Source organism: Rhipicephalus sanguineus, chromosome 9 (genome assembly GCF_013339695.2).
Source record: "Rhipicephalus sanguineus isolate Rsan-2018 chromosome 9, BIME_Rsan_1.4, whole genome shotgun sequence".
Lineage (NCBI taxonomy): Eukaryota > Metazoa > Arthropoda > Arachnida > Ixodida > Ixodidae > Rhipicephalus > Rhipicephalus sanguineus.
Genome location: NC_051184.2, coordinates 20,192,816 through 20,204,701, shown reverse-complemented (window position 1 = coordinate 20,204,701; position 11,886 = coordinate 20,192,816). Strand labels below are relative to the sequence as shown.

General features: G+C 51.6%; 1 protein-coding gene across 1 annotated transcript; it reads right to left on the bottom strand.

Annotated features, from left to right (window-relative positions):
• Positions 1-1,300: 1,300 nt before the first annotated feature.
• Positions 1,301-10,609, bottom strand: LOC119404715 (tissue alpha-L-fucosidase). The gene is made up of 4 exons (XM_037671361.2): positions 10,247-10,609; positions 8,100-8,387; positions 6,091-6,208; positions 1,301-1,921 (listed from the first exon to the last, which is right to left on the bottom strand). The coding sequence occupies exons 1-4, from the start codon at positions 10,594-10,596 to the stop codon at positions 1,301-1,303; spliced, it is 1,377 nt and encodes a 458-aa protein (XP_037527289.1). The 5' UTR covers positions 10,597-10,609.
• Between the last annotated feature and the right edge of the window lie 1,277 nt (positions 10,610-11,886).

Genomic DNA, 11,886 nt, shown 5'->3' with positions numbered 1-11,886 from the left:
GAGGGATGCTGGCCGCGCTAGCATCGAGGAGTCGCCCTAGACACAGTTGCATTCTTTGCCTTTCGCTTCATGTTAGCGTGTGACGGCTCGTTGTCCGAGTAGTGCAGCTTCCACATGCACCAACAGCGTTTCTTCGCCGCCTACTGCTTCGAGTACGATGGTACCGACTAATAAAACTTCTGCAATTAGTGCCGCAGAAAGGCAACGAGGTCGACGGGCGAATGTCGCGCGTTGGTGAAGCGAGACAGACGCCAGCGGGATAATAATAACTGTTGAGGTTTAAAGTCCCAAAACCACCATATGATTATAAGAGACGCCGTGGTGGAGAACTCCGGAAATTTTGACTATCTGGGGTTCTCTAACGTGCACCCAAATCTAAGCACACGGGCCTCAAGCATTTCCGCCCTCATCGAAAATGCGGCCAAGATTCGATCCCGCGACCTGCGGGTCAGGAGTCTACTACCGTAACCACTAGACCACCGTGGCGGGTAGTTGCCAGTGGAAAGGTCCGCCCTCGCTGCCATCTTTGCGCGGGGGGTCACGATATGCTGTCCAGGTATATAAGTTAACTTCAGCTACCACAAAGGTTAAAACATGATCATGGGCGTTAGTCATCGGGATGGAGATGTGCCACTAGGCGTGAACGTGGGTGCATCAACGTCAAACGGTGCTATAGCTGCCACACACCAATAGACATCGTACAAGCTCTCATATATCAATGTACAGTAAATAATCAACTACTTTTGTGCAGACGCGTTTCATTTTCGTGTTATATCGATTCCTATGACGAAGGGATTAGCCATGTATTATTTTCTTAGTGAGTAGGCTTCGCTGAAACACACAATGTGGGAAGGCTCACCTTACAAAGACCAAGCTTACAAAGATGACATTAAAGGAGTACTGACACAGAAATTTTCAGTTGTTTTCTCGCGTCAAATGAAAGGCCAAGCCCTCGAAGGATTAGAAAGTGTACTGGTAAGCATAAGTGCGTCCTGAAAAATTAATTACATCGTAATTTTTGAAAGATACTTTCGGTTCCTGCTGTACCCTGACGTCACGACACGGTATGGGCTTCTCGTCACGTGTTCGCTACTGCACATCTCTTTTGGCAGAACCATAGCATCTGTGCACCATTGCCACTGCTTTATTTTGACACAAACACGCTTCCATCAGCTGTCAACTCTGCCGCGACAAACATCGATATTACGACAAGCCAGGGAGTGCATTTCGTTCACTGTTCGTCGTACCGGTGGACGATCGACGTAACGTGATACTGGTGCGAGTAACAAAAATCATAGGATCATAGGGACCCTTCGACCTTCAACACCAGCGCCCCGGGAGTGAGCAACTTGCCCGGAGTGAGCTTCGGAAAGTGAACTGTCGTGCCCTTGCCTTCCACAGCCGTCCACTTCAGCTCGCCGGGCAGGCCGATCAACGTGATCTTGCCTTCAGAGGCCAGGTTCAGAGACTCCAACTGCAGCTCTTCGTCCGCCGGCCACCTGAGCACGAACGCGTAGACGGCGTTCCCATTGGCCGTGTACCAGACGTCGGGCGCTGCCGCGTCCTTTTGGTGCTTCCACGGCTTCGATCCGTAGACTGCTTCGCCGTTGACGGACAGCCACCTTCCCAGCTGGAGCAGCCTCTCTTCGAAGGCTGGCGCGATGGTACCTTCCTTGGTAGGGCCGACGTTGATAAGCAGGTTACCGTTGTAGCTGATTGTTTTCACCAGTTTGTCGATAAGCTGCTGGGTCGTGTAGTAGTCCGACACGCTGGCTTCGCGTCTGTATCCCCAAGCTGACATGTCAATGTTGACGTACTGTTCCCACTTGCGCTGCTTCAGGCTGCCGCTCTCACCCCCACAGCCGCTGAAGGAGTCGCCATGCTTGCATCGGACGTCCTGACCCCAGTTGTCATTGACCACCTGTCATGAGTAAAGGGGCACGCGGCGCGCGCCGGACAGCGCAAGGCGTCGATGGTGTGCGGGGAATGGAAAAATACCCGATGGTGTGCACCCCCGCCACGTCGACGCAAGCCATTGGCCGGAGGAAGGCGCGTGCCACGCGACCCGAACTGAGGTGCGGAACCCGAGAGGATCAAGCAGTCATTGTTCGTTGGAGTCGTCAAGGAGCAAGGTGTTGCAAGCCAGCGTCGCACCCGCGACGAGTGCAGTAGGGCTCCGTTCTGGGGGCAGCAGCAAGAGAGGCTCGGGAAGGTGGCCGTCGACCTTGGTGTCATCCAAGTGAGGCTCCCCGGGCTTGCAGCAGCCCCGTCACAGCAGTTCGCAGGGCACCTACGGCACTCCCACAGCGCGGCAAGACGACAGCGACCCACGACAATCACGGAGAGCCACGTCGGCAGTTTGACCCGGTGGCACCAAGATGATAGGCCGAGGGTTAGGCCTAACCGGACGAGACGACGTTCTCGAAGGAAGACCGACGGGTCAGCGACGAGGACGACTAGCGAGGCGGCAGCTTCGACGACGGCGACTCCCAGACGTCGAGGAGTAGCATCGACGGGACTCAGCGTCGACTTTGGCGCGGAAGCGAGGCGACGGACTCACGCGAAGTAAGAACGTTCCATTCGCATCGCTAGACTAAGGCGCCATAGTTGCCAGACTTTCGGGCCACTCAGGCCGAGCCTAGTTAGAAGTGGTTGTTATAGTCAGTTGTACCGCTGGGCGTTTTTGAATATGTCACTTGTAATTAATTTTTGGTGTTAACTTCTTGTTTGCCGTGGTGTGTTTTATAAAGTGTGTTTGCCGTGACGCCTCGGTCTCCCGCCTCGCTCACTCTCCCAACTCCATCACACATTGCAAGCGCTCCCGAGATACGTGACATAATAAGTGGCGAGCCTGTGCCAGGATTTTTCCAGCGTTGGGCCCAGTCACGTACCGTCGGGGGTTGCAAGGATGGATTGGGAGAAGTTGGCGGCCGTGGCCAAAGACTTAGGGATGGATAAGGAGGAGACGACGAGGTTTTTTGAGGTCGCTCAGAAGGAGCATGACAAGCAGCTCGCACTGCAAGAACGGGCACGCGAAGCGGAGTACGAGCGTGCGCGTGAAGAACACGAGCGCGAAAAGGAACGTGCGCGTGAAGAACACGAGCGCGAAAAGGAACGTGCGCGTGAAGAACGCGAGCGCGAAAAGGAACGTGCGCGCGAAGCGCGTGAACAGCACGAGCGCGAGAAGGAGATCCTCGAGCTTAAACTGAAGCTAGCCGAGGTGAACGCTTGTCCGCGCAGCGACCCTAGCAACGCGAGTACTCCCACGTCAGCGTCGGCCAACTCGCCTATTCCCAGGCCTAGACAAATTTGCCCGCGTAAGCTAATGGCACCCTTCGATGAGCGAAGGGACGACCTCGATGCATACTTGCATCGATTCGAAAGGATCGCTATTGGGCAAGGCTGGGAGAAGGGCGAGTGGGCAAACGCTCTGAGTTTGTGTCTCGTGGGAGAGGCGTTAAGTGTGTTTGGGCGCATGCCAGCACACGAGTCTCTGGACTACGATATTGTAAAAAAGACTTTATTGGAGAGGTTTCGGCTAACTGCCGAGGGTTTCCGGGACAAGTTCCGAACGTGTAAGCCCGAGAATTCAGAAACTGGCAAACAGTTTGCATGTCGACTATCCAACTACTTTGATCGTTGGATAGAATTGTCCGAGACGGAAAAAACGTACGAAGGGGTGCGCGACAGGATGGTTGGCGAACAGTTCCTAAACCGGTGCAGCAGTCAATTGGCGGTATTTTTGAAAGAGAGGAACTTGCACACGGTGGAGGAGATGGCCAAGCAGGCTGATCAGTTCATGGAGGCACAAGGGATAAGGAATTTGGAAAAAGACAAGGACAACAGTAAGGAAGAAGGGAGCAACAGTGAGGCCCCAATGGGTAAACAAAGGGCACAGCAGCGGTGTTTCTTGTGCGACAGAATTGGGCACATAGCCATGAACTGCCGCACAAGCACTAGTCGACAAGAATCCCATGTGATATGCCAATTGTGCCAGAAAAGGGGGCACAAAGCGAACGAGTGCAGGAATAGACCGTTAGAGCATACGGCATGTGCAGTAAGGGCAGAAGAGAAGGAAGAGGTAGTCGGTGCGGTGATAGATAGGTCGGAAGGGGTTAATATGCCAGTGGTGGAAGGTAAAGTAAACGGCAAACGGGTAACGGTATTGAGGGACTCAGGAGCAGATACGGTGTTAGTGAGGAGAAGCCTGGTGAATGGACGAGATTTCACGGGGAGAGTCGGAACAGTGGTTTTTGCAGATGGGTCCAGGGTGAGACTACCAGAGGCCAAGATAAGGCTGGATACCCCTTATTTCGTAGGAGAAATTATGGCAAAGTGTATGGAGGATCCAATTTATGACGTTATCTTAGGAAATAGGCCAGGGGTACGAAGGGTGGACGACCCAGCGCAGCAAGGTGGCTATGTCAGGCCAAGAAAGCAGTACAGGAGAAAAGAGAAGGCAAACAAAAGCCCTGAAAGCTCAGAAGCTAGAGCGAAAAATGTGGGTGGAGAAGGACAACGCGAGAGTAGATCGAGAATTTTGGAGCAGGTAGGGGTAACCTCAGAGGAGTTCTCGAAAGAACAAAGGTGTGACAGAACCCTGAGGCACGCGTGAGATAGGGTTGGCCGTAAACGTACAAGAGAAGGGTTTAGAGACGGAGTGTTTTACGAAGTGATCAATGATTTGATTTTCCGGAGGTTCTGGAAAAGCGGAACACCCGTCACACAATTGATGGTGCCCACATGTTATAGGCAGGCAATCTTAGAATACTGCTACGCGAGTGGGTTCAGAGATGCCAAGAACCTGCGAAGAGAAGTGACGAGAGAGGCATTTTGGCCAGGGATATATCGAGATGTTAAGCAATTTGTGAAAAGTCGCCAATGAAGCTATTGGTTGTGTCATTGTGAAGTGTGGTACCTTGATATGGATTATAGTGTTTTGGACAATGAACATGTGGTGGGTAGAACCAAGGATAGTGGTGTTGTGAAGTGCAGACAAATTGTGAGTGAAAGCGTGCGACGATGTGGTGAAGGGAAGGTGAGCCTAAGCCAAGCAAGGAAAAAGCACGCATCACAAGCTACGGGACACCGTCAGAAGAGCAGAGGGCCGTAACCCCAAGGAGGAAGATGAAAGCAGTTTTTTACGAAAAAACTCTTCAAAAGGGGGCCCAATGTCATGAGTAAAGGGGCACGCGGCGCGCGCCGGACAGCGCAAGGCGTCGATGGTGTGCGGGGAATGGAAAAATACCCGATGGTGTGCACCCCCGCCACGTCGACGCAAGCCATTGGCCGGAGGAAGGCGCGTGCCACGCGACCCGAACTGAGGTGCGGAACCCGAGAGGATCAAGCAGTCATTGTTCGTTGGAGTCGTCAAGGAGCAAGGTGTTGCAAGCCAGCGTCGCACCCGCGACGAGTGCAGTAGGGCTCCGTTCTGGGGGCAGCAGCAAGAGAGGCTCGGGAAGGTGGCCGTCGACCTTGGTGTCATCCAAGTGAGGCTCCCCGGGCTTGCAGCAGCCCCGTCACAGCAGTTCGCAGGGCACCTACGGCACTCCCACAGCGCGGCAAGACGACAGCGACCCACGACAATCACGGAGAGCCACGTCGGCAGTTTGACCCGGTGGCACCAAGAGGATAGGCCGAGGGTTAGGCCTAACCGGACGAGACGACGTTCTCGAAGGAAGACCGACGGGTCAGCGACGAGGACGACTAGCGAGGCGGCAGCTTCGACGACGGCGACTCCCAGACGTCGAGGAGTAGCATCGACGGGACTCAGCGTCGACTTTGGCGCGGAAGCGAGGCGACGGACTCACGCGAAGTAAGAACGTTCCATTCGCATCGCTAGACTAAGGCGCCATAGTTGCCAGACTTTCGGGCCACTCAGGCCGAGCCTAGTTAGAAGTGGTTGTTATAGTCAGTTGTACCGCTGGGCGTTTTTGAATATGTCACTTGTAATTAATTTTTGGTGTTAACTTCTTGTTTGCCGTGGTGTGTTTTATAAAGTGTGTTTGCCGTGACGCCTCGGTCTCCCGCCTCGCTCACTCTCCCAACTCCATCACACATTGCAAGCGCTCCCGAGATACGTGACACCACCACCGTGGACCGGACGGGGCTATCGTTGAACAGCCAGGCGAGGAATGATGTGCTGTTCCAGTAGGCAGAGCCAGGTGCGTCCAAATCCCCGTCAGTCCGCAGTACATCGGGATGATACCTGCAACGTGAAGGCAGCTGACCATGAGCTTGTGGATTGCGATGTCACCAAAAAACAAAACACCCAGGTTAGGAATAGTTGCAGTCGGTTCCGTTTGTTCCAAGGACCAGACGGGCCCCATTGAAAGCCACCGTCTTTCCGAATGAAATCAATTGGAACCAGTCAGCACCACTTAAAGGGACCCTGAAAGGGTCCGACGATTTCGTATAAACGCATTGAGCCGGTAAAGCAAGTCCTAAGGATCACTTTCAGATCAATTTAAGCTCTCTTCGTGAACTGTGTAATTTATTACAAGGTTTTAAACATGTGAATTGCTACAGATCGCAGCGGCGTAGTCGAACGAGTTTTCAACTTCACGCTTCCATTCTACTAGCATGGTTCCCCATGGCGACCGCTCTGATTGGTTATGTCCAGCCTACGTCATTGAACCTCCGGTGGTCTGCCCGTGTTACAACGTGCTGTGTGTACGTGAGCTACGCCACGTTCTCTATCTCGAGCTCTCTTTTCTCGGACAGCATGAATTGCCCTAGCTGCGTTGCGTGCTGCAAATCTAGCGATTGGTGACTATTGAAGCTGCGACATCGTGTAAGGCATGTAAGGCAACTGGCCAGTGTAGCCCCGTCATCTCGTCGCTGCAGTGAGCCTCGGCTCTCGCTATCTGATCAACGCCAGGATCCACGCGTCTGCGGCTGTAAATTCACCCCTAAAGACTCAACCACATTGACAGAGTATACGTTTATCGGTGATCGTTCTCAAATACTTTTTGTTTGTCCGCATACTTGGTGTTTTCAGATTGTCGGCGTACAAGAGAATAAAACAAGAACAGGTGGTAGTATTCAGGCACCCGGCGGAGCAGATCTCAGCCACTCCGAGCACTTTGCTACATATCCCTTCGCATTCTATGCAAACTGTATTTTCTCAGTATATCTCCCTCAAAAGCTGTATACAGTCGTCGCCTATGCCCACTTCTTTCAATATATCCCACAAGATTTCCTGGTTAACGTCGTCACACGCCCCAGTGATGTCTAGAAAAGCCACGCATATAAGGGCCTGTTTTCTATTTTAGATATTTCTATACACTCAGTAAGAAAAGATAGATTATCGTCTAATTGTCTGCCGATCCAAAATCCATTCTGAAGTTCTTCCAAAATATCGTTATGTTCTGCCCACGTTTCTACCTTTAATTTTACTGCCAGCATCGCCTACCTGTATATTACCGATATAATGGTTAGCGGTATATATGCGCGAATATTATCCTTTTCTACCTTGCCTCTGCAGGTTAAGTTCATTCTACTTTTTCCCAACTGTCCGGTATTTGCCTGTGCTTTAAGCATTTTCCTACGGCTTTCAACAGGGCTTCTTTGGTGTTATGTCCTAATTCGTTGATGAGGATGACCGGCAGTGCGCTGCCTGAGCTAATCGCGGAGGCCACGAGCGCCTGGCTCGCGAGGCGGTAATGTGACCTCACGTGACGACGAGCGTTCGGAAAAGTTATTCTACCTGCTTTTTATATTAAAACACGGTTGAAAATCTCAATATGGAGGCGGTTAACCACAGTTTCACTCACTCCTGTGAAAGCAGAACCTTGAGCGTAATGAACATTTTGCGAGGAGGCGTTTGCGGTTGTAAGTTTACAAGCAGTTCGGAAAAAAAAAGTAGTTTGTCGGTCTAGACCTATTCACTGCTTAACTTTAGTCTACCTTTAATGACGCAGTCTTGGCGACTGCGATATCTCACTGAAAGAAACACAGTAGCAATTGTCAATATCGTAAACGAGCATCGTCGTCCCAGTATCACAACGACACCCCGACAGAAACGCAACAGTATTTCTCGTAACAACATTCGTAAAAGCTTCGTGTCGATCGCCTCGATGACTTGGCACTGTTCTCACCTCTCCACGAGTTCCCTCAGTTCCGGAAAGGTCTTGGCGTGCGGGAAGATGGCCCTCGTGAAATTCGACTCCTTGTCGGCCAGATAGAGCGGGTGGAACCATTCCGACAAGGAGTGGTACACGCCGAAGCGCATTCCTTGCTTGCGCCGCACTGCACTTGCCAGGTCACCCACCAAGTCGCGGTGAGGTCCGACGTCCTGAGAGTTCCAGTTGGCCGACGCGTTTGACGGCCACAGAGTGAATCCGTCGAGGTGCTTGCTTGTTAACACCACGTACCGAGCTCCAGACCTGCATTGTTCATCTTCATCAGAGGCGACACACAAACCGCTACGCGTGCAGAGTGATCAGCCATCACCATGAGTAGGACAGTGCGTGTTAATCTCACGCGCTTTTCGTTAGCATCGACTTGTGTTGTGAAGCAGCCATGCCTTATCATATGAACATAAGCGTGCGCAGGGCTCTCCATTAAGCGGGCGAAGTTTCACCACCGCGGCCCCCCACCCGCTGTCACTAATACCCTTGCAATAAGAACGCAGCTAAAAGACGAGGTATTAGGAGGGGCGGCCGTCTCCTCTGCACCCTGGTGATGCAAAGCTATCGGTAAATTGACCATCGATAGCATCGATAGTTTTTTTAACTATCGATAGTGCAATCGGTAGTACCATCGGTAATATTACTAACGACAATACTATCGATAGTGGTGTGAATAATGATGCTGTTGAGGACCGGTGATATTGCCAAAACATTTCCGATACCCTACTATGAGCTTCGCTTAATTTAAGGGCAATTTTCGTCGAGAGAAACAAATTTTATTCCGCAGTGAAAATGGCAGAATATGTCCATCAATAAATTCCTATTCAAAAGCAACCAGTTACACCATACAATTAACAAACTTAGTTCTTGATATTCTTTCTTTATTTTGAAATCATGAAATGCAATATAAACTTGAAACCGCGCAGTTCCACCACATGTACCGGCTTCCTTTCTGCTACAGATGAACAGTTCATATTATTAATCATATGTCAGCCAAGCATTCCGATGAATAACATAAACACGTAAACTTTCTTGCCCTTCAGCCTGCTCCTCCTGCTCCACTATGTACCACGCATTCGTGGAACCAAGTTTATGCTGCAATGAGTACCATCTAATTTACTATCGCTAGCGCTACCAATAGTAATTTTTTTCACCATCGATAGTTCGATAGTGATTCATCTATCGATAGTATCGATAGTTCTGCATCGCTACTGCATCCCCTATGAACACGCAATGCATATGACGGTTATAGCATGCATGCCGCATCGCGCGGGAAGTCTCGAAGGTCAGTAGTGTAATCTAACACTTTCGAGCAATGGGAGGCACTTTTCGCCAGCTCTGACCCAGAGGTGCTGCTTGCGCTTCTGGGTCACATCTGGCAGGCGGCAGTAGCCAGTGAAGCCCTGGACTTGTGGCCCCACCCACCGAGCTCATGACCCCTTACCCCAAACCCTTATTAAAAACATCACACCATCTCCCGCTAAAGGGGACCATGAGGCGATGGGAAGCAGCGTTTCGGCCTGTCGTGCCCGCGTTTCAGAGGGGGAGTGGAGAGGGCGAGAGAGGAGTGGAGACGGGATGGGGAGACGAGGTGTGGAGAGGGTTTGCGCATGCTCAGTAAGGGTGGTCACGCCGCCCACCACCACCACCGGTTTGAACTCCGCTATAAGATGCTTCGCACCTAACAAAGTTCTTCTTCTTCTCGAAGAACTGGGCTTGCCAAACAAAACCTATATCCGCAGGTCGGTGGGCACATCCGAAAGCCATGACTAAACTAAGAGGAGCAGCGAATGTCTCTGCATTGAGCGCCTGGATTTTTTTGACGCGTACACAAACCTCGTCATACGAGTTCTCACGCATTCCATCCCCACGGCGAACATGGCTATTGCCGCGACTGGTAACTGAACCCAGCGATGTTCTGCTCAGCATATCGCTGTGCCAGGACCGCTCCGAGTTGTGCATTGCTCTAGGTGCCGTGGTCAAACACCCGTTTCATCGTACTGCTGGCCCAGCACAGTTCTGTTCAGTGTAATAAACTAGAACACAAAGAGTAGCCCTGTGCTGAGCTTGGCTACCAAGTACGAACTGTGCATGCTGCGCCCACAGAAACTCACTTTTCGAAGACGTCGGCCCAGCGGTCCGGGTCGAACAGTTCGGCCGTGAACTGCGGCGCGAAATCCTGGTACGTGAACCCGGGCTTGTAGTTGCGCCGCATGAACTCCACGTACTTGGACTCGTTTCCCACGCGCCACTTGTGCCAGAACCACTCGCCGCCATAGCTGGGCACCGAGTAAACGCCCCAGTGGAGCAGGATGCCCACCTTGGCCTCGTCGAACCACGACGGCGTCGGCCGGGCGTCCAACGACGCCCAGTCGGGACTGTACCGGTCGGCCGTAGGCAGGACCGTCGCACTCGACAGTGCGAGGAGTACGAGGATAACGAAGCTAGACGCCGAGGTAAGCATCTCGTCGAGTATATCGTCTTGCAACGACGTACAAGTCGGTCCCTCTGAGCTTCTATATATACACTATACAAAACTACGATATCTGCATTCAAGGGAATCAGTCTAGCCAGGCTTGACAGCAGTGCACTGTCTCCGGTTGCGAGCGGGTGTAATCACCTTCCGATATCTCGAAAGATCGAATGTCGCGTACGTAGTGTTTGTGTCCCGCTCTCTTATCACAGCGCCTGCATTACGTTTCATTTAAGGACTTATATAGATAACCGAAGTGTGTGAAAGACGAGAAACGAGCGCATATAGCGTTTTTTAAAGACGATAGTCTTTCTTGGGATACTTAAACGGAAAAATTTTGGTCTGTCTGTCTTTCTGTTTGTCGGCACGTCACTCGATTCAGCCACTCGGCCAAAGTTGAACCGCTTGCCCAAGGGCCAGCCATCTTGAACGGCTGACTAGGTTCATACTTGTGCACATTGTCGATCAAAAAGCAAACATTACGCATATCTGAGGCGCAACATCACTAGGTAAGTATTAGGTGGTGTGTTCCTTTAATAGAAAATGCATATACATACATAATTCTAAAGACCCTAGTTTCTTTAGCTGCGCTGAAAATGCGACTACGCTGAAACTTGCCTTCCTCCGTGCCCTCTGCACGAGCTCATTGTTGTGTTTCGGTTTCGGTTCTGTATTGCACTGTACGAATGCCATGGGGCGCCGCTCTGGCATTCCTGCTTTACCCAGGCGACGTGAATATAAAAGAGTGTGTGGAGAGTACTCGTTGAGTGCGGACGTTTCTTCTGCTTCAGCGCTTCGCGCCAAATCGCGTGTTCGGGCTGGCTGGCGTCCCCGCCGGTCGCATTGGTCACCGCCGGTCTTCGCCTGCTGCTGTGCCGGGACTACCAGCCCGCAACACAGCACTCATGTTTCCCGACGTATTGCCAGATGGCGTCCATATCTCACGCAGCGCCTCTTCTGTCGTCTTTAGACGACATTTGCAGCGAAGCACGCAGATACGCGGCCAATTTTTTGTTTTCAGAACATCAATAAGGGACTCAAAGAACCGTAGTGATATAGCTAAGAAGGGACAGACGCCCGTGTTGTTGATTTCTACTTCTCGCGTCTCCGTTATTTTATCGTGAATTGCCGACTCGACCCAGCAGTCTGCCCTCCTTATACGTATATATCGCGGAGTTCACTGAAGTTACATCTTGCTGACTTTATTTCTTTTCATTTTTTCATGCCTTTATCGCTGTCTTCAATGAAAATTTAAAGCTAATGTTAAGCCTCTCTCTTACG

Coding starts and splice junctions, on each gene's coding strand:
- LOC119404715 (XM_037671361.2), bottom strand. CDS start 10,596: ATGCTTACCTCGGCGTCTAGCTTCGTTATCCTCGTACTCCTCGCACTG. Junction 8,388..10,246: donor TGGGCCGACGTCTTCGAAAA/GTGAGTTTCTGT, acceptor TGAACAATGCAG/GTCTGGAGCTCGGTACGTGG. Junction 1,922..6,090: donor GCCCCGTCCGGTCCACGGTG/GTGGTGTCACGT, acceptor TACTCATGACAG/GTGGTCAATGACAACTGGGG.